This window comes from Alexandromys fortis, unplaced genomic scaffold (assembly GCF_014885135.2).
Source record: "Alexandromys fortis isolate MF-2015 unplaced genomic scaffold, M_Fortis_MF-2015_v1.1 scaffold_26, whole genome shotgun sequence".
Classification (NCBI taxonomy): domain Eukaryota; kingdom Metazoa; phylum Chordata; class Mammalia; order Rodentia; family Cricetidae; genus Alexandromys; species Alexandromys fortis.
The window spans coordinates 10,927,784-10,950,860 of NW_026067894.1; the positions used below are offsets into that span (position 1 = coordinate 10,927,784).

Sequence of the window (23,077 nt, forward strand, 5' to 3'; positions counted from 1 at the left end):
ACACACACAGGCACACAGCATTTTAAGATACAGAGAACCAAGCCCAGCAGTAGTGGCACACGCCTTTAATCCCAGTGCTCGGGAGGCAGAGGCAGGAGGATCTCTGTGAGTTCGAGGACAGCCTGGTCTACAAGAGTTAGTTCCAGGACAGGTTCCAAAGCTACAGAGAAACCCTGTCTCAAGAAAGAAAGAAAAGAAAGAGAGAGAGAGAGAGAGAGAGAGAGAGAGAGATGACAAGTATCATCACTGGTAAGTCACAGACTCACTCACACACACCATAAACATATAAGGCACTCAGTGTTTTATGAACAGGATCAGCATCACCTATGAATGGCTTGCACACATGCACATATGAGTGCACACAGGCACTCATAAGACTGTGATTAAGAGGGACATTGCCTCTTAATGAGTAGCACACACCATGAATTGCCCTCACAGGAGTGGCTGGTGTTGCCTTTACCTGTTGCTGTCCTTGTTGGGCCTGTGGAGCGCTCTGTTGAGTAGCAGAATTTGTTGCTGCTGCAGCTGCAGCAGCTTGCTGCTGGAAAAGACTGGCAGGATAGACGCCCCATGGAGTGACTCCATAATATTGGTGAGGGACCACAGCTGGGCCTAAAAATAACCAGAGAAAGGAAAGAGACGTTTAGAAAGAATGACCTTAGAATTATTCAGATCTTGAAAGAGGAAATCCAAAAAATATTAATTTAAGGAAAACAAAGATTTGTGCTAGCTAATAATTATGACCAAGGGGGAAGGAACAAGATGGACTGTGATTGTATTTGGTCCTCCTGGCAGGGTCTTCTGAAGGCAGGAATGCACTACAGCCTGACAATGTAAGGGTAAGGTGGTGAAGTTACTGAAAGGAGAGGCTGGGAGGAGAACTGAAGGGATGGGGCTAAACAAAAGGAGAAACTGCCTGAAACAAAGTCTTGCAATGAAACCCAATCTGGCTTCAAACTAGAGATGCTCCTGTCTTAGCCTCCCAAGCGCTGAGATTATAGGCGTTAACCAGCATAGCCATCCAGAAGTTATATTCACCCCATGAGAAGGAAAAGATGTATGATGGACAATAGACAAAGTATACTGTTGAAAGAGAAATAAATAGGAGATGGCACAACATATACAAAAAGAAAAATAAGAAAACCCAGCTGCACTTTAACTGCACAGGGCTACCACACCCATGTGGCACTAACTCCAGATGAAATCTATTTCCTTCTGATAACAGGACCTCCACCACACTTTTTCAAAAACGCTCTACTTTTTCCCTCTATCTATTTCCATGTTTAAAGTCCTAAGCTACTCAACACAAACACTGGTATTTCAACTTGTACATTTCAATGACAGCGATTAAAAAAAAAATGCATACTTTAACCTTAACTCATCACTGACCACAGCACTGTAACTAAGCACACTGAAGACCTTCTTTGGTGATAGGTGACAACTCCAGTGACTGCACACAGAGCCAAACAGCAGATCTGAATGTAAAAGGGTGGCTCAGAGGGCAACTTCGATGTGGACAAGGCCCAGGCCAAAATTCTATGCAGGAAGCTGATGATGAAAACACAAAGGGTGTAATTTGCCATCAGACAGTGGGAGGCTTTAAAGGTGAATCGTGTGAGCAAATTTAAATAAATAAAAGAATGTACAGAAAGAAAAAAAAAGAGAAAGTATCCAAAGACAGCTCCTCAATTCTGGTGAAACATACCTGCATCATTCACAGTCACAGCACAGGGAAAATATTACACTTGCGTTCCAAAGAGCTGTTTCTCATGGTATAGTTGTGCAGGGAGAGGAGCTGCTTCTCATTAACAAAAACAAACTGTCACACGTTCTCCAGTTTCTAAGCACAAGCCAGTCTGACTGCACCACTGCCTAAAGGCTTAGCATGACCAAAAATGCCCACTGTGAAACTCTACAGCCAGCTGCAAAATGACAGTGTTGTTGAGGAAAACTATGTTACAATACAAACCATCTTCTTACAATAAGTAAGAGATAAAAATGATTTGTTGACTTATAAAAACCTAAGCAATTCAAAAGCTAAAGAAAACAACCACCTACAAACTCACCTCACCAGGGTACAAATATTAGTAAGATAAAGACACAGCAGGGTGAGGAAAGGCGCTTAAGGGAACTGTCCCAGTGCATGGTGTATGACCTATAAGGACAGCACCCTAAAAATTTAACATTCAAATCCTTCATCTGGCACTTCCATTACTCTACCTTGGTCATGCGGCCAAAACTAAACACCCCCCAAGAGCTTAGTTGAAACTGGCTTATCAGAATGCCAGCTTAAATTTCCATGTTAACAAAACACTTCCTTCCATTTACAGTCTCAAGCTCATATGCAAATTGTTAACCACCAATCTATCATTTCAAAACTACACGTTCATTATTCTGAAACTCATTCCGTGTTCAAGTTAACACACATTACGCAATAAAGGAAAGGTAACTGAAGATAGCACAGATGTTTAATGTCATAGAATCAAACCTGGCTAAAACCTTGACCACATAGAATTAAATCATGACCCAACATAAGACTGTTTTCTTTCTGAACTCCAAACTTCAAAGCTGTAAAGTCACTACTGAACGACTCAGACATAAAATAAAATAAAAAGCACTAAGGGCAGTGCATGGCCAACAGGTGTGAGGCAAATGGTAATAGTAGCAAGACAAGATCGCATTACCTGACAGAGCTTTCCACTCTCCCCAAAGGCAGAACGAGTAACAGCATTAAATAGGCTACCATTATAACCAGGGAAGCAACTCTAGAGATCAATCTCAGAAATGACGAGCTGCTGTGACATCATCACTGAAAACTACACACCAGAAATAAATGAACCACAGACCACAGAGTTGATGAAATCTCACATTGATACTGTGTTGAAATGAGCATAACTTAGAGAGGGGTATATGTACCCCAAAGGCTTCAGAGGTTGTTGCTTTCATCATCATGCTAAACTGAAGTCACTTTAACATTTATGGGAAATTGAAGGAAGGGCAAGACCATCATGAATTCATCTACAAGTAAATAAAAACCAAAGGTGTCAGGTAAGAGATCATCCCATGCACAAACTGTAATGGATGTCTGGAGACAGAGGCCCAAGTTGGGAAAGTAAGGAAACTGAAATCCCATAGGGCTAGCTGTGGTGTGTGGTGTGAGCCAATATGACCACATAGGAGGAAGAGTGTGCATGGCTCCAGTTGCTGGAGGGAGGACAATACATAAGGAGTCAACCTCAGCCAATCTTCAGAATTTTAATACTAGTAGCTACTAAGTCCAAGGAACAACCACCATCTCCTAAAGCTCTGATGATGAGCTGTATACAACAGTAACAGCAACATGCAACAGTAGATTAGGGAAAAGACAAATACAAGGCATTTGTGTATAAGATTTGTGTTTAAAAGCTATGCAATTTGGAGGAGTGGAAGAAGAGAAAGCTGCAAAGCAAGAAGGTAAGGAAATAGTAAACTCCCTGTGGTACCAGCAGAAAACAGCTGAGCAAATATCCTGCAACGTGAGCTAGCAATTGGATGGATCCAAGATAGTGGTCCAGGATAGGACCTTGTTTATCTAGGCAGAACGGGGAGAGTAATAGCTAAGCAGAGAAATCTGACTGGCAAGGGACTAGCGCTGAGATCAGGAAACATTTTTTGTTGGAGACATGTATTAGGCAGAGTAGAAAGAAGGCATGCCCTTTTCTAGCTGGTGAGTAAATCCCTCATGCAGCAGATGTCTCACCGAGTGTCGCTGCTGCAGCCAATCCAGCTGTGTAGGGGTCCGTCCCCGGGGGAGCAGCGCTGATGATGTATGGGTTGGGGACAAACGCAGCGGGAGCTAAACCTGCTGGAAACACACCTGTCAGTAAAAATAAACGACGAAACTACAGCCCTACTACACATCTCTCTAATTCAGCTAGCATTCCAGGTTGGAGATGAAGGGAAGGAAAGGGAAGAGAGAATAGGCTGTACAGTAGAGAGGAATTTCACAAAGATAATATACCCTCAATATAAAAAGCCATTGTGACATTTGTGTATGTGTCTGTGTATGAGCATAGGGAAGACAGAGGAAGACAATGGGTTCCTTCCTCTATAACAAAGGTTCTCAACTTTTCAAATACTTTGACCCTTTTTAATACAGTTCTTCATATTGTGGTGACCCCAACAATTAAATTATTTCATTACTGCTTTATAAGTGTAATGTTGTTAGTGTTATAATAATGTAAATATCTGATATGCACGGTATCTGATATTCAATCCCCCTTGTGAAAGGGTCATACTCATACACACACACACACACACACACACACACACTTTTCTATGGCTTCCTACAGTATTTTTCAAGACGTTTTACGGCTGTACATGTTGTTTTGGCTACAAAGACATGCCAGTAATCTTCCTGTTCCCCTTCCCCAAAGCTGGAATCTACTTTGTCTTTGTGAGTACTAGAGATTTGAACTCAGGTCTTCTTCCCAAAAATCAATATTACCCACTAAGCATCAGCCCAGCCTATCTTTCTGAAATGGGGGTCTCATTCTGTAGGCCTTGAATTTACACTCCTCATGCCTCAGTTTTCCAAGTGGTGGACTACCATGGCTAGTTTAGATTGTTTTGTGCACCCCTTCCCATCTTTATTAAAGTAATGTTGGTAACAGATCACTTATATATCATTTTTATTTTGGCTCCATACTAACTAAGATCAAACCCAAAGCCTCCTGAATGTCAAGTGACCCCTCTACATCCACAATACAAATGTCCATTACAGTTTAGAACCAGCTAGATTGTTAGGCATTCAGTTTATTGTTTTATTTGTGGTGCTGGGAATTAGATCTAAGGGTCATGTGGACACTGAATTCACTGTGTATACACTAACTTCCTTCTTCAAATATTAAACTCATTAGTTTTTCAAGTTTACTGTTAAAATTGCTTCAAAACACTTATTGAGACGGACTTACTTCCATCAAAAACATTAATAAAGACTACAATTTACATGTGTATAATGCCAGCCCACTCTGTGTCAACTAGGATGTGATTAAGTACTCTTTCTTCTTCCTTGCATACCACATCCAGGGTCTCCTTTCTGCTCATGTCTATGTACTTTTGAAGCAAGAATGAAAGAAATCTCCACTACCACTTATGAGCAGTCATGACATTTAGTCTGAAGAGTCTTAAGAAGGTTTGGGTAGTGGGAACTTGGGTAGGGGTAGTAGGAACTTGGATTGGTATGTATAGTAAAAAGGATAGTTTATTTGTTTTGTTTTGTTTTTAAAAGAAGAGAAGAGATTTTAAAAAAAGAGAAAGAGAAGAGAGGAAGGTCTGGGGAGTGCCAGGTACAGCGGGCACATTTGTAGTATCAGCACTCAGGAAGCTAAAGGAAGAAAATTGACTTGAGTCTGAAGCCAGCTGGGACTACACAGTAATTGTGCCTCAAAAAACTAAAAATAGAGTTCCAATAATAGAAAGGTCATGGTGAAGATTGAAATATGTGCCAAACTCACCCCAACAAAGGGAAGACAAGGCTTGGAAGGTGAATCTAAAAGCAACGAAAGCACTATTGCTACTCAGTAAGTTGATACAGTATCTACACAAAACCCCAACTACCCCATCATGGGTGCTGAAATCAATGTATTTATTTATTTGGGAGGACAAGACGTTATTCTGTAGCCCTAGCTGGCTTGGAACTCACTGTAGAGTAAGCTAGCCTCCAACTCACAGAAATACTCCTGCCTGTGCCTCCTGAGCGCTGAGATAAATGTGCACCACCACACCTGGATCTGTTGCCTAATCTTACCAAAAGGTATCAGTAGTCATTTCTCTAGTAAAGTGTTTAAATCCTGATACATTTAAGGTACATAAAAAATGGATACCAAAGAAAACTTATGAGTTCAGGTCTAGCACATCTAAAATAAAATAAATATGGGCTAGAGACAAGTAGACACTAGAAAGAGGCCATTTACTCTGAATTTACTCCATCCACCATAGTCTTTTATTTTTTTCTGACAGTTTCACTGTATAATCCAGGCTGGCCTGGAATTCACACTATACTTCAACCTCTCTGCCTCCAGGGTGAGCAATTTACAGGAACTCCCAGAATGCACCTCTCCTAGATAGCAAGAGAGCTCTGGAGCTTAAGGACTTACCAATGTGAGGCTGGTGGGCTGCTGCAAGCGCATACTGCTGCTGTTGGGCAGCTGTCAACTGCTGGACAGCAAGGGCGTTGGGTCTTTGGAATAGCTGAAGCAAGAGAGAGATGTTGTATTAGAGAACTGTCCTATGAAATGATGTTTTAAATCTCTTGTTCTCCCCTCTTACAGACTGGATATACGTCTCATGAACCTAAACTACAGATAAACACATACACTAAATCCTTAATGGCTTCCAGCAAATATACAGCCCCAAATGACTAAAATACACCTTAAAGTTGGGGAAGAATACTGAAAAGTGACTTCCACACCACCCTAAGGGTTACAGTATACTCTCAGGACTTTTCAGACCCAATGAGCACTGAATTCTCACCTATGAGGACTGTGTACTTTATTCTCTGGGGAAGTGATTTTGCATACCTTCCTAAACTAGCAGCTTTTCCTAATGAATTAGAGAAATGCCTGGTTTCAGGAATTTCAAAGTCTCCTATATCTAGTTAAAAGAACAGAAATACAAATTGTCACTGTGAACCAGAAAGATGGATCAGCAGATTCCTGACACCAAGCCCAACAACCTAAGTTTAAGCCCCAGAAGGAACAAACTGTCCTCTCTTTGACCTCCCATTTGTGACATCTGCACTTGCACACAAAATCTTAAAGAAATAAAATTTAGAATGTGAGCTCATACCTGGCACACTTTTTAATTCAAGAAAGAAGTGTAAAAACCTTCCCAGTAAAATTATCCCATGAATGTAAATGTTAAAATAAAGTATTAACAGTCTTTTCTGGAATAATTTATCCATTCATTTAACAAGTATTTACTATGTAAGGAACAGGGATACAGAAGCTGTGAGCAAAAAACCTCTCTCCTTGCTTTTCCTAGACATAACAATTTATCATAAATAATGATCCTCAATAGGCTTCCTTCCAGAAATGTAAGTGGCTGAGCGATTGCTAAAGAGTCCTTTTCCTAGAATATAGCTTCCAATCACCTATTCTTTCTTTGGGGCCCATCAACGGACCAGCTCATATCACTAGGTGAAAAATAACAGATAGTACAGACCTTAAACTATATGCATCTTTATCAAGAGACATCAGAAGGTGCAATCTCCCAAACCCAACTAAATTACCACTGTAACTATTCTTACAATGTATAAAATAGAAATATTTAATTCTGTCTCAAATATAAACATAGGTTAATTTTAAACAAGAAGATAAATGGCTAAAGAGATGGTTCAGCAAAAGCACTTTCTCATTTTGCTCCAGGTTCAATTCCCAGAACCCACATAAGGACCAGGTACACAAAAATAAACGCAGGCAAACATTCATACACATAAAATAATCTAAAAAATTTTTTAAATAAAAAGTTGTATGTGTTGAACACAGTGGTCAATTTAAACTGTAACTTACTCTCTATACATCAATCTTCCTTAAAAACAAAAAATTTCATCTTGCCAATTTGTATAAAAAAGAAATATAATCCAGTGAAGATTTTTAAAGTACTCCAGCATTCCTTTTCAAAGAATTCACCATGATGTTGATAAAAAAAAATGATAAAAATGAAAAGGCCTTGCCCTGTACACATCTAATGAAAGAGAGGGACATTCAAAATACTTGTCCACCCTGACTGTATAGCTTGGAAGTTGCATCTGTGGGCTTTGCAAGTTTATCTGAAGTACAGTTTCTCTAGCAACTTGAGACAGTCCATACAAGAGAGGCAGCCAAGAGGCTGGGAACACAGATTAGTGGTAGAACATCCACTTAGCATACATGAGGCCTTAGATTCAATCTCAAGAACCAATAATAATAATGATAATAATAATAGTAACAATTTTAAAGACAAATAAGTTAAAAAAAAATCAAGGGAAAAGCCGAGTAAAAACCTAAAACCTTTTGAAACAGTCACACTCTTAACAAATGCTTCTATTTGCTTCTTTTCCACCCCATAGCCCTACTGTAAACAAGTCCATCTCAGCAAAAAGTCCTACTGTTGGTGGGCTTCACTACAGTGTACAGCTGGGAGAGAAAGGCGGTACATATAGACTATAACTGCTGAGGGTATTCTGACATGATCTGATCCCATTCCATCAGAGTTTCCTTGCTAAGTACTTCATGAGGTATTCTACATAACTCATTATTTGTAAACTGTAAATACATACATAGAAATGTGTGTGAATACCATCAATCATCCCATGTAACCTAAATCTGCAGTCCCCACATTCATGTGGTCACTTTTAAGGTAAGGATCATTTCTGGTATCAGAAAGCATATACAAGCCTTACAAGAGCCTCCATATAGCCTGTGGTAAAGACTGATTAATAATTAATGAATATAAGAAAAATGGGAGATTTCCTTGAGATCATTTTGTAGTAAACAATTTAACAAAAGTTAATTATGAATCTATGGCCATGAGATTTGATTATATAAATAGAATACAGCAACATTGACACATTCTCTTTATGCAAATGGTGCAGTATTAACTAGAAATAGGGTACCCAAAACAAAATTAAAAAATTGGCAAGATCCTGAAAATCTCACACTAATGCCATCTAGTGGGCAAGCCTGAGTTCTGCTACCACTGTCATGATTTCACAAAGGAGCCAATGACCAGCAACTGAGATGCTAGGAAGTGCTTTTGGAAGGAAAGCACCGATGATCATCTATGCGGATTACAACTCATTCACAGATAGTGTAGGGGAAACCAAGCAACTAGTCAAAGTCGTGTAGTGCTTCACAATAAATACTGAAGGCACAGTCTGGGTATCTGATGACAAACTGCTTTGACTTACTTCTTTTGTCCCTCACCACATGAGTTTACAAAAGACAATGGTCCTATTCCAAAAGGAAATGGGCATCTCAAAACACACACTGAACTATTATTACCATACAGTGGACATTTTATAAAAGATAGTTACTGCTGGTATGTTAAGAGAGAGAGCCATTAGTATCGTTACTGTTACAATCATAGATGGCATAAAAAATGCTACTGTTGCCATACATGGCTGTAAACACACATTCCAGCATGCTAGGAGGATCCAAAAGTCATGGCCAGCCTAATCTGCATATCCAGATCCTGATTAGAGAAAAAAAGAAAAAACAAGGGGGGGGGACGCAGACGGACACACCACAACTAAACAAAACTACTACCTCTACTAACACTCTCTAGCATGGTGTGGTTCTGATCTGGAGAGCAATGTAGTGAGTGTCTGAAGATAACCAAAGAGCTGCAGAAGGCATGCCAACTATCTCCTCTGCCAAACAGAAAAACAAAGAAACAATAGTTTCTCAAGTTGTTGCCAGTCCTTTATATGAGCTAAAAGTACTTCCCCAAGCCTTACCACCTACAGTTGATGACCATATCCTATATAGCAGGAGAATAAAAAAAAAAAAAAAAAAAAAGGCTCTGGATAGCCAGGCATTAGTGGCACACACATTTAATCCCAGCACTCAGGAAGTGGAGTCAGACGGATCTCTGAGTTCAACGCCTCCTGGTCTACAAAGCTAATTCCAGGACAGCCAGAGCTACAAACAGAAACCCTATCTTGAAAAACCAAAAAAAAAAAAAAAAAAAAAAAAAAAAAAAAAAAAAAAAAAAAACCAAACAACAAAATTAAGTAAATAAATGAAAAATAGTCACCCAAAAGCCTCTGGATAAAGCTGAATAAGGATCAGAAAAAAATCTACATGTCAAAAGCCTTTGTGTTCCTAGGACAAAAAGGGCAGAGGGTTTGAAACCCTGGCACTAGGAACCAAAAGGTTTCACCTTTTTTCTTTTTGTTTCTAACTTCTGTTATTGTTTGTGTATTTGAGACAAGGGTCAGCAGTACATATACACACATGTATAACAAACACCCATACACATTAAATAAATGTGCTATTTTTTAAAAACCTCCAGTATTCCTTAGCAGATACATTAACTCCAATCAAGCACGGTGGTGCACACTTTCAGTCTCTGCAGAGGCCAGTCTAGTAACATGAGTCCAGGGAAGCCAGAGCTAGAGAAACCAAACAGAAAAAGAGGAAAAGAAACAGCGGGAGGGAAGGAAGGAGGACGGATGGAAGACAGACAGACAGACGGACGGACCTAACTCCAAGGTAAAAAATTTGAGATCTCAGATCACAACTAAACCCAATCCTCTACCAAATGTTCCTGCATATCTGAGCAAATTAAAACTACACTGAAGTAACTTTCAACCATCCCATCACTAGTCAGTTTCAAGTCTTCCTCAGTAACAACACATAAGACACTAATGGAATCGTTACCTGTAAACTTAAAAAGTTTTGCATTAAAGATACTCAGATAAGCCAGTGTGATAACCAGCAATCAGGAGGCAGAGAGAAGGAAGTAGATCTCTTAAGAGTTTGAGGCCAGCCTGATCTACATAGCAAGTACCAGAACATCCAAAGCTACCAAGAAACTGTGTCAATAACAGAACATTAAATTCAAGCATACTCAAATGGTCTCTTAAGAAAGATAGTTAAGAGCCACGGGGTGGTGGTGCACTCCTTTAATCCCAGCACTCGGGAGGTAGAGGCAGGAGGATCTCTGTGAGTTCGAGGCTAGCCTGGTCTACAAGAGCTAGTTTCAGGACAGGCTCCAAAGCTACACAGAAACTTTGTCTCGAAAAACCAAAATCAAAACCAAAGCAAAAAAAGAAAATGATAGTTAAGCACTAATAAAGCAATGAGTGTGTGTGTGTGTGTTTATGTATTCGGTTGATCAGAAGAGTGCACTGGACCCTCCTCTTCCTCCCCCCACACCCCCACAGAGCTGGAGTTTGTGAGCCATATGCGGTACCCCCCCCTTACAATTCCAGCACAAAGGAGACAGAAATAGGAGGGTCCGTTCAAGGCTTTCAGCAAAAGAGCTTTCTAGGCCAGTCCCAGTAACATGAGACCCTGCCTCGTAACTTATTAGGCTATTTTTTAATTGATTGTGTTCTAAATAAAACATCAACAATCTAACTAATCTATGATGACACAGCATTATTAGGCAGATGGATCTCTGTTTGTCTGAGGTCAACTTAGTCTTAGAACAAGCAAATTCTAGGGCAGCCAGGACTACAATGAAGAAAAAAAAAAGAAGGCAACAGGGAAAAGCAGGAAAATGGGAATAACCCTCCGAAAGAAAGACATCAGACTATCAAGCAGAGAAAATACCCTTAAACTGGGGAACCTTTTACATAAATGACAATCCTCTAGGCTTATTTTAATGAATGTCTCTCTGGACCTGAAATCTCTTCAGTCAACTGGGACTGTGGGAAGAAAACCTAAAAATTATTACAAGCAGACAGAAACAATGTACATTTCCCACTTATGTTGTAGTCATGACAAGCATCCCAAAATCCTTCTCATGTTCATTATGAGCTAATACTTCATATGTATAAAAAAGGCAAATATAAACTTTGCTCAAGTCTCTTGACATCTTTATGTAATACTTTCTCCATACTTTCAGTATACGATATATTTAAAAAACACATATTTCAAACACTGTAAAATGAAAAGGCAGCTCAGAGGCAGAGCACTTGCTGGGTCTGTACAAAAGCCTGGTTTAGTCCCTCAGATCATAAAATAAAACATCCAAGGTAGCAAGCTACAGGGATCACCTAACTGCTCAGAGGATTTCTGGAACTCTTGCTCCTGTAAATAATCCTGAAAGGTCACATTCACAATGAGCATCAGTGACCAGGAAGGAATTGAACCATCCAAGGCCCCAAGAATGAAATGGACTGAGTCAAAAAAACTCACCTTTCCCCTATTCACTAGGTACTTTACATCATGTATCTCACTAAAACTTCCATAATCATCAATGTCACAATGGAAAGAAAGAGAATATTATTTATTCTTTCATTGTTAGCACCAGTTCCCCTTTAAAAAACAAAAAAAAACTGCCCTACTAGTAGAAACAAAATCAATCAAAATAAAGGAAAATGATTATCCTTTGTTCCTCATTTATAGAACCCAAAATCAAAGAGCAAAACGTGCAAAAAAATACAATGATAACACAAAAACACACATATCACCAGTTTAACCCTCGGTTGGTTGGGGTATCTTCTGAGACACCTGGCTCAAGCAAGACCTCCATGACCTGGACTCATTCTCAATGCAATCTTGGACTCGACACTAGGCTAGTACTCCAGGTATCCTCTGATTGTGTATCCATCATTCCCATATCTGTTCTGTCACCAGTACAATATACACTCAACAACCCCTTTAAGGGTGCCATGGTCATCACTGATCTCTCCCATCCCTGACTGACAGCACTTACACCAGCTGAAAACAATTCCATTTCAAGCAGAACCCAAGGTTTCTGAAGGACTCATGAGTCAACAATTAACTAACAGACTAATTAACACACGAGTGCCTAAACCTGCTTCTACATAAAATTAAGACATTCCTCCTGCACTCTCGGTGCTTGAAAGATAGAAGCAGAGAGTTCATGAGTTACAGGAGAGTTAAGGTAACATAGAAAGACCCTGACTTTAAAAAAGAAAAAGAAAAAAATGCTCCTAAGAAATGTCGTGTCATTGTTAGTAAAAAGCGCCGTATCTATTTCACAGTCTATCCAAATAACCATGCAGGCTGAAGACACCTCTGATCATCTGCATTTTAGACTTTGGTTATACTATTTACTCCATGAGTATTTTCAATTCTCATCTTCTGCAAAAATAAGGAACAGCTCACCAGCAGTTCTTCCAGAAGTTTTTATATTTATTTCCTCTGGAGACAAAAGAACTCTTCCTCCCAGCAAGGAAAGGTTCTATGGTGTAAACCTCAATGGTCTCATCTCTTTTTGTTATTTTAAAGACACACACACGTGTATATAAGCACACCTATTATCAAGGTCAGAAGGGCAATAAACAATACACATTTTTTAATCCCAACAATCTCAGACAGAATGAGGCCTGCCTGGTCTAAAACTCAGTGGTAATTGGGGGGAGGGGGGGGGGAGGGCGCGGGGAACCAGTAGACAGTTTTAAGTCACTCTGTGGTGGTTTGAATAAATATAGCCCCCACAGACTCATGTTTGAATGCTTGGCCCAAAGGGGGTGGTGTGATTTTGTTGGAGGAGGTGTGGTCTTGTTAGAGGAAGTGTGTCACCAAGGGGGTGGACTTTGAAGTCTTATATGCTGAAGTAATGCCCAGAGTGACACCCAGTTCATTCACTTGCTGCTGCCTGTGGATCAAGATATAGAACTCTCAGCTCCTTCTCTAGCACCATGTCTTCCTGCCAAGAGGATAACAGACTGAACCACTGAAACGCTAAGCCATCCCCAATTAAATATTTTCCTTTATAAGAATTTCCATGGTCATGGTATCTCTTCACATCAATAAAAATCCTAAGACAATACCCAACATGGATACTAGAAACCCAACCTAGCACCTCTGAAGAGCAGCAAGTGTGTTTTAACACCACTGAACCATCTCTTATCATGGAGTGCTACGTTGTAAAATTTAAATGATGAAATTCATCCTAATGACTAAATAGAGAACTGGGTAGAAAAAAGCCAAATAGAAAATCTTGCTCTATCATTAAAAGTTGTATTTGGATATAGATGAAAAAGACACAACGAAATGTTATTGTATGTAGCCCAAAAATCCTCAATCTCCCAGAATCAGTTTGCAAAACTGGGTGCCAAAAGAATGTTTTCCAGATGCAAAGGGCCATGGTTTTTGATCAGATAGCAACACAGTGACCCTAAATGGTTCATCTGATCCAAGAAATAACTTTCCTAAGCATTATACAATAATATTATATTACTAGATCTTATATAACAACCTTCCAACAATATCCAAAAGCTTTCCCATGCATTATAAAATTTCAAATTTTAATTTGGGAAAGTGCATTAAATAAAAAGAGAAGTAGTGAGAGGGAATGGCTCCCTAAAGATTCATTTGGCTGAAGGAAAGCAGAGGCCTTCAAACTGGCAAAGACAATAACACTATCACAACACAGGCAAAATGTATCACACTTGTGCTCTTAGCTCTTAAATGAGCCACCTTATACAATGGAGTTCACAGGAGATGAAGATTACATAGAAACAAATGAGTGACCCAGCTGACCCATGGAGGAAGAGAATAAAAATGTGATGAACAATAAAATGTCCCCCACAGTCTCAAACATTTGAACACTTGAAATCTAGTTGATGGTGCAGTTTGGGAACTCAAATTTAGTGGAGGAAATACATCATTAAGGGGTGAGTTTTTAAAGTTTAGAAACCCAGGCCGCTTCTGGTTCATTCTCTTTTGCGTTTATAGTAAACGATGTGAGCCCTCAGCTTCCTGCAGCATGCCTGCTACTTGCTGTCACGTCTCTTTGCAATGACAGACTCTCATCCCTCAAAAACCTGGAGCTCAGATACCCCCATTCTTCTCAACTGTCTTTGTCATGGTGTTTTACCACAGTAGCAGAAAAGTATAAAATGCAAAAATATATAAGGTTAGAGTGATGAGGAAGGTAACACCTACCAATTGCCTTAAAAATTCTGGCTTCTCTGAGGTTGGAAAGAGCTTGGAAATCTTAGAATAATGACTACCAGATGTTATGTGGGTATCCAGGGCAAAAGTTCTTAAAAACAATCTACTTTAAAAAACAAACAAACCAAAACAAAAACAGTTAATTTGAGTTTGGCAATACAGCTCAGGAGTTGAGCGTCTCATGGGCATGAATGGGGAAGAAGTAGTAATTGGCTAAATGGTATGAGCAGGCTCGTTTTAGTCAACTTTGAAACAAGCTATGGTCATCTGAGGGCAGAAAATCTCAATTGAGAAGATGTTCCCATGAGATCAGGCAGTAAAGCATTTTATTTATTAGTGATTGACGTGGTAGAGTCCATTTGTGGGTAGGGCCATCCCTGGCCTGGTGGTCCTGGGTTCTATAGGAAAGTTCTATAAGGAGCAAGCAAGCAAGCAACACCCCTCTATAGTCTCTGCATCAGCTCCTGACTTCAAATTCCTACCCTAGCTTTCTTCAATGACAGACTGCATTTTCCTATCCCACTTGCTTTTGATCACAGTGTTTGATCATAGCAATAATAACACTAAGACAAGGAATAAAACAATAAGGTCCACATCACTTCTGTGTACATAGCAATACCCTTTCGCTGCAAAAACTAAGATATTCATGAATAGCCTTAACAGGTTCCAAAGTGCAAATCTGTTTAAATTAGCCAGTGGAAAAGCCACTACATCTACACGACTGTTATCTCTGATACATATAAAAGTATGTATTTGTGTTTAAATCCTTATACTTAGTCCCCAAACTCCTGATAAAATGAAACGATAGACTATTAAACCAAAAGACAATAATTCCTTGACTATGTATGAAATAAAAAACAATTAAGTGAAAGAAACAAATTTATGTCAGCAAAACACTTGAGACAAACTCTTCTTACATAAAAAGGGGGTTCAATTAAAACAGAAAATGAAAACATTGAGCCAATCAATAAAGGCCAAAAAAGAGAGAAAGAACAGACAATTTTTTATGGAGCTGGACATAGTTACTGGGAGCTACAGAGAACAATGTCCAATTATATTTTTCCTTTTATGAAAAAAGGGTTTTTTCAAATTTCACAAATTTCATGTGGACTGGGGTATAGCTCAGCCCTATTCACCTGTATAGCACAGGCTCTACCCCCAATACCAGAAAAAGCAACAAACACGTAACAACCATTTCTACTCACAGCATACATCAAAGGAATTTCTTTTGGTAAACTCCTCCTTATCTACCAACCAAAATTCATCTGGTTTAAGTTAAATGACGGCAAGTACAGGCACAGCACAGCACAACTCATCTCCAAAGACAATAAAGAATTTGAAAACGACAAAAAGATTGCAGTCTCTCCCACTTAAAATATGTATCTGCATCCCAGTCCAAAACTAAGAAATAACAGAAAAGGTAAAAACTGTTTGTGGATTGTGAGGCTGCCTGGTCCCACTGGGAGCTGATTCCCTACCTACTATGCTTTCAGAAAAGGCTGGCATAGTTTTGGGGACATAGAGGCTCATCACACCTGTGATCGGTACTACCAAAGAGGCTGACAAAGGACTGAAGAGGTGAATCGGTGTTATAAGAGCAATAATTCCATCCAGGTTCAATTTCAGCACCCACAAACATGTGTAACTCCAGTTTCTTCTTTCCTCTTTTGGGCACTGCACCACATAATACACAGGCATGCATAATCACAAAACATAAAACAAAAAGTTAAAATTTAAAAAAAAGAGGCTAAGACCAGAAGATAAAGTCAAGGCCATTAAAAAAAAACTATAAACTCACAAATTTTCTAGAAACTTGCAAACATAAGAGAGTTAAGTCAGGGAGATTGCTCAGTGGGTAAGAGCACTTACTGTACAAGTGTGAGTTTGGATTCAAAGAATGTGCGGAAAACAATGGGCACAGCTAGCATAGTAACTATGGCACTGAGAGTAGAGACTCATTAAAGAGTGGAGGGTAGAATGAGATAACTGGAGCTTTACTGGGCAAAGCGCTAAGTTTCAGACTCAATGAGAGACCCTATCTCAGGGAATTAGGCAAAGAGCAATAAACAAAAGCATCCAGCATCATCCTCTGACCTCTACAGGTGCATGCACAGGTGACATACACTCCTGGCTCTCAACACACACACACACACACACACACACACACACACACACACACACACACACCAGCACCAAATAATAATTATAGACCTTACAGAGCATTTTACATGCTCAACTAATCATATTCTGAAAGGTATCTATTTAAAGACTATATCTATAATGGGTTGATTATACTGAGGTAATGGACAAGAGAGATCACTTCTTATATATCTCCCTTTTCCAGGAGGAAGAGGGAGGGCATGCACACTTGAGAAATGGGAACATGTGCCTCTGTGCACATGTGAATAATATACTAGGGAAGGACACTAAAAGTCTTCCTTCATTGCTATCCACCTTTTTTTTAACCACCTTATTTTCTGAGACAAGGTCTCACATTGAATCTGAAGCTTACTGTTTTTGCTAGACTGTCAGGTTGGTTAATCTCTGACCTCTAATGCTAGGGGTTAGAGGCATGCACAGCTATGTCCACATTTTACAGGAGTGCTAGAGATTTGGACTTGGGGGTCACCTTGTTTTCAAAGCAAGCATTCCTGCCCATTGAGCCATCTCTTTAGCCTCTCTTCTTTTTTTTTTTTTAAACACAAAACAACCCATCAACAGCATACAACAACATTAATCCTTCAAGTATGACTTAGCATCTGAAAGGATGCTCTTCCATTCCCCAGGGGTGGGGAGACAAGAGCCAAGCACAATATATAGAGAGCAAGATGCTCTCATCCCAGCAATGTTAGCCTAAGACCCAGGCTCCTGAGGAGAAAGGTAAACTTTGTAAACTTATTTCTTTGCGGGATAAAAAGTAGATGGCTGGTGGCATTTTTAAAATAACACCTTTGCCCATCCAACCCCCCATAATGTGCTGGTTAGAGAGAAAAGTAGAAGGGTGACAAAGACACACACTGTACCTGTTGTTGAGAATTGTAGTCAAAAAGTCCCACAGTTGCGGCTGCTGAGTCCACAGGTACCTGCGTGCCTGAATAATCAAACTGCAGAGGCTCCATGCCCACATGTTCCATGGGGTCCAAGGGGACACTCTGGGACTCCATGTTGGAGAAATCCTCCACAGGCTTGGCACCATTGGTGCTGGTCAGCTGGGCTAAGCCCTCAGAACCATTCTGGTTTGGACCCAGAAGATCCACTTCATTAGCTGAGTTCTGGCAATTACCAGGGGTACGGCTAAACAGAGAAAGTAAAGGGCATTAAACCTTATTTTGATCGGGGAGGACTACAGCAACCCCCAGTTTACTCTTCGAAGCTAGTTCTACAAAATATTTGACAAGGCTTACAGGGTTGGCACCTCTAGAATGAGTCTATTGTTTGCTTTCCCTCCTAGACACCTCTTGAACCTGTATCATCTGCTATTAATGGACAATACCTTTACCATGGAATCTAAATTGAAGAAACAGAGAAAGCTAAAAACAATACTTCCCATGGCAGTCATGAAAACAAATGTCCTACCCAAACACAGAGGTAAATAAACACATTCCAGCAGTAGTCACTCCTTTTAAACACAGAGCAAACCGGAAAGGTTAGTTCCCAGGCCAGGCAAAGTGGCACATACCTATGAACCCAGTATTCAGTGCAAGTTTCAAAGTTATGCTGGAGTATGCACAAGAATTTGTTTCCAAATAAAGCAAAAAACCCAATGCTGATTCCCAGAGGAAATTCCAATTCTTAAAATGATTTTAATAAAAAGGTTTTCATGTACTATTTAGTATGAGTGTTAAACACTACACCCATCTGCCAAAGGAATGGAAGAAGCATCAGTTCAAAACTGTATAAAGCTTCATTGCTGACCACAAGCTCCTACTCCAAAGACAATACTAAACTTAAGCTAGTTGCATACTCCATGTCATGACACTGCAAAGAGCAAAGAAGGCACCAGTAGTGATTACTTGGCCACAAGCTTAAGTGAGTACTGTAATGGGACTTGAGATATACCACAACCCTATGTTAAATGACTGTACCATTCAAACCCATTACAGGCAAAGGAGAGCAGCCTGTGCCTACATTCAATCCTTCATATCTAAAAAAGAACAAAGCTGGTACAAGTTAAAAGTATTGTCATGATCCTTCACATACACCACCACTTCAACCACCTCCTGCCCCATCCAGATATCACAAAGCATTGCTCTAGGGTGCTTGTGCTACAAGGAGGTGGGGCTATCTGAACACATCCCAAGAACACAGACAAGCATTTACTGCCATTTGCCTCAAATTTCAAAGACTCTAATTCTATGTATGCTCAATAAATACAAAATTAGGCTTATTAAGCAACTGATACTTTTGCTGCAAAATATGCAAATACCTTTTTTATACTAGTGGGTATTTGGAGGATGTGAAACGCATGTTTGTATGTGTATTCAAATAAACACTCATTACCTATAGACTGACATTATTTATACATGTATCACTGAACCAAAAAATTATACTTTTTAAAATTACACACCATAACGAATAGCTTGTCTACATAAACAAGAATGGCTGCCAAATGGGGAAGACAAATGTATAATACTATGTATGTTCTGCTACAGGGGAAAAATCTGCAACTCAGGCATAACCAGAGATGGCACACGAGTTTTCCATGGAAAGTATGACTAGCAACAAACCATTTCTGGGTGTGGCAGTATACATTTGAAATCCCAGCACTCAGAGGCCAAGGCAGGAGGATTGCAAGTTCAAAGCCAGCCTGGGTTACATAGTGAGACCCTTTGCATCTCAACTTCTACTTCTTCAGTCTGAATTAACTGATGCCTGGCCTACCTACGAGGAATGGAGCTGCTAAACGCAAATGAAATGGGAGAAGGCGCACAAGTTCTCAGTTATTTCTCCTTCCATTGTGAGAGGGGGCGCTAGTGTATAATGGTATGGGAGAAACTGGGGGTGGGGGAGAAGTCCCAAAACACCTACACCAAAAGTATTTTACTAAAATCTCCTCTGTGGAATAAATCTGAGAACCCAGCTCCATACAAATACAAATTCTATCATTTGGGCAAAGCATCAAACATGGTCAGCTCTTAGAAAATTCCACCTTACCAGTTAGTTTACAGCTCTATGGCATCATCTATACTAGATCCAATTTTTTTTTAAAGAAACAGGAAGGAAGAGACTAAAATAAAAGCAAAGAACCCACAGCCCACAATTCAAAATCAGAAGTGTAAAATATACAAACCTAAAATCTTTGACGTCTGCATCAATCCCATTCTGCACTGGTAAACCATTGGTCTTGTCCATCACATCACCCTCCTCCTTCAAATCTCCTAGCTTATCTCCATCAAACGTACCCTTGTTCTTCTTTTCACCTTTGTCGTTTTCATCACTGTCTGCATCTCTTGGGCCCTGTTTAAAAAATAGCTTCAGCTTCACTAATCATCATCAGCTAATTGTGGACACCCACTGTGCACACAGACTACACTAAATGCTAACTGAAACAAGACTGCACCCACTTTCAATATTACAGTCTAGTTTACAAACAACACAGAGGCAAGAACACTGCAGAATGTTTTGCCAAATGGGGGAAAGACACACAGACAGGTATGTTATAGAACTGAGAACATCTTATCATACCATAGACTTTCCCTTCTGCCCAATCCCCTCTTCTAGTCAAAGCCCAATTAAAACTGTGGAACTCTCAACTTCTCTACTCTCAAATCTGTCTAGCATGACTCCAACAGGAAAAGAATTATGCCTGCTTAAAAAAACAAAAACAAACAAAAAATAAAAACATGATTCTCACTATCCTATAAGCCCCTCCTTCATTTCTAAACATGAAACAATGTGAGCCAAAATTATTCTAACTCAACTTATCTCTACTTGATATATATATACCTTGCCTCTTGCACTACCACCCCAGTTCCACCCTGTTGTACCAAATCCTTAAAATTATTGTATTTGTTTGATTTGCCTGTTTGTTTTGTTTATGTCTCTGTCTGTTTGATTTCTGAGTCAGGTTCTTGCTGTCCCTTGCTAGCTTGGAACAGACTACATACAAAGCTCAGGTTGGCCTGCATTTTTGGCAACCCTCTTGCCTCAGCCTTCTAAAATGCTTAGATTACAAGTGTGTACCAGTCCAGTCAACATTGACTTTTTTTTTTATTAAAGATACTTCAAAATAAATTAAATCTTTCTTTTTGGAAGCATACTCTTAAAATTAATCTTCCATTGTCTACATATTTAAGTGAAAATTAGTTTTAATGATATAACTGAGGACTTTTATACAACAGAATTTACTTCTGAAATGTTTCACACTTTCTAACACTGGACCTACTGCAATGGATTGGAAACCAGATACATTCAAGTCCTTCCTTTTAAAGAAATGCAAATGTTTATCTTCTTAATAGGATCCAGCATAAGTCTTAGATATAGAAGAAAAAAAAGTTTTGATTTCCAAAAGGAAAACAACTATCTCGGGACTTGACATAGTACAGAGTTTTGCAGACCCTGGCATTGCAGGGCACTAATTAAATTGCTTTTATAAAATGAGAGAAGCAATCTTGCTATTCCCATCACTGACTCCTGCTTTATGGAGGAAACAAGTGCACATGGCTCAAATTAAAGTTCCTGGCACAAAGCAAGCCCAGTGGACAAAAAGCAAACACTTGTACAGCAAGCATCCAATCACCAGGTTATCTTCAGTGGAACTCAGCAGAACACAGAGCAGCAGATAGCTATGAGCAAGCTGACTGAAAAGAGTGACAAGTTGCACAGAGAAAACTACAGGAGTTCTCTGAAGAGTTTAGAAATCACCTGGCCACAACTACAACGCAAGAGCCTGACAGTCTCAGACCTGTAGGATACTATTTCAGATCTCATTTTCCTTCTAAAGTCATTCTCAGTTCAAATACACGCACAAAAAGAAAGCCTTTGTGGATAATATGAAGATAGGAGTACATAGGATCAGTATACACAGCATAGCCTCTAGTGGCATCCAGACACTGAAGCACAAGAGCCACAGTGGCATGTGCCTTGAAGACTGCACCTCTACAACACAGAATTGAAGGAAACTTCAAACACAGATATGGGAAGACAAGGCTCTAAAGGCCAACAGAGCTTGCATGATAACCAGAATCAGCACCAACCTACACAATGCAAAGAAAAGTAAGGAAGTAAAATTTTCATTTTTGTAGCTACAGCTATAAAGATGAATACACTATCTAGCAGAAGCTCAATAAATGACCCAGAAGTGTTCTAATGGTGAGGATGAAAATCTCCTGTGAAACCAAAATGCCAAAAATAAGAAAGTTCATCTTCTCTTTATCATCATTAAACCAGTCTAGTTGGTGAGAATATTGTTGCAATGGCAAAAAGAAACTATTACTGTCAATGGACAGTAAGTATCACATGAAGAAGCCTATAAATCAAATCTATGGCTCAAGAAAAATTGTTTAGTTCCAATATCTCCCAAGGAGTTCAAAAGTCCATAAAACTGCACAGGAACTAGAAGAAGGGAGCGGTAGGAAGGTCCTAAACAGCAAGCATGATACGGGCAGAGGCACCTTCAGTGGGCAACTCACTTTTCAGCATTCTCACTCTTTGGCGACCTTCACAAGGGCTTCCTGCAAACCTGCTCAATCTATTTGCTCACTGGTCTATACTGAAAACACAGTCAATAACAAAATTTCATTATTAATTTCATAGTCAAGGGTTCTATTTTCAAAATATTCCCCGAGGAGGACTAGTTTTCGCCAATCCTGAAAAATCCATCCTACAATTTGCTGTCTGGCTTTCTTCCTCTATTAAAACATCAAATCTTTGGCAAAGCATTGGCAACTCTTTCTACCAGACAGTAAGGGATCTGAGAGATGTTCCTACATGTTGATTTTTCATGGTGAATCTCCATTTGTAGAAATTGTGGAGAACGTTTAAAACTTCAGCACTTGTGTGTGTATAAACCAAAATATATATATGCGCAAATCCACTTTACTTAAAAATAAAAAGTTCATTGACACACAACAAAAATAGCTGGCAATCAAATCTGCCTTATGTCAAGATCATAGTGAGAAACAAGCTGCTACCTAAAGACAGTACTAGGTTCCAGATCATAAAAATGTTTTTTTTCTGTAGTCCTAGCAAGTAAGAGGCAGAAGCATTAAGTTACCAGCTATCTAGGGCCACAGTAAAAGACCCTGTCTCAAATAATTACAAAAAGGTCTCTTAGTGAGGGGCCAGCAGGGCAGGGAAGTCAAACTTGTAATCCCAGCACTCAGGTGATAAAACAGGAGGATTACCATGAACGTAAACAGGTTGTAGGCTAGCCTGTTCACTATTGGACACTATCATATATATATGAATGAATGATGTGTGTGTGAAAGGAAATGGAGGGGGAGGGGAGGGGAGGGNGG

The 23,077-nt window shown here is 39.6% G+C and overlaps 1 protein-coding gene across 28 annotated transcripts in view; it reads right to left on the minus strand.

Annotated features, from left to right (window-relative positions):
• The window catches only part of Pum1 (pumilio RNA binding family member 1), a 128,522-nt gene that overhangs the window by 31,166 nt on the left and 74,279 nt on the right, over nucleotides 1-23,077 (minus strand). For 15 of the 28 annotated variants that reach the window (XM_050151037.1, XM_050151121.1, XM_050151056.1 and 12 more), the window contains 5 exons: nucleotides 19,909-20,075; nucleotides 17,642-17,912; nucleotides 6,138-6,231; nucleotides 3,740-3,844; nucleotides 461-612 (listed from right to left, as the gene is read on the minus strand). In XM_050151037.1, the coding sequence (XP_050006994.1) occupies nucleotides 461-612; nucleotides 3,740-3,844; nucleotides 6,138-6,231; nucleotides 17,642-17,912; nucleotides 19,909-20,075 (789 nt within the window). The remainder of the gene's footprint in view (nucleotides 1-460; nucleotides 613-3,739; nucleotides 3,845-6,137; nucleotides 6,232-17,641; nucleotides 17,913-19,908; nucleotides 20,076-23,077) is intronic. The other 13 variants (XM_050151190.1, XM_050151182.1, XM_050151105.1 and 10 more) reach the window with 4 other exon arrangements.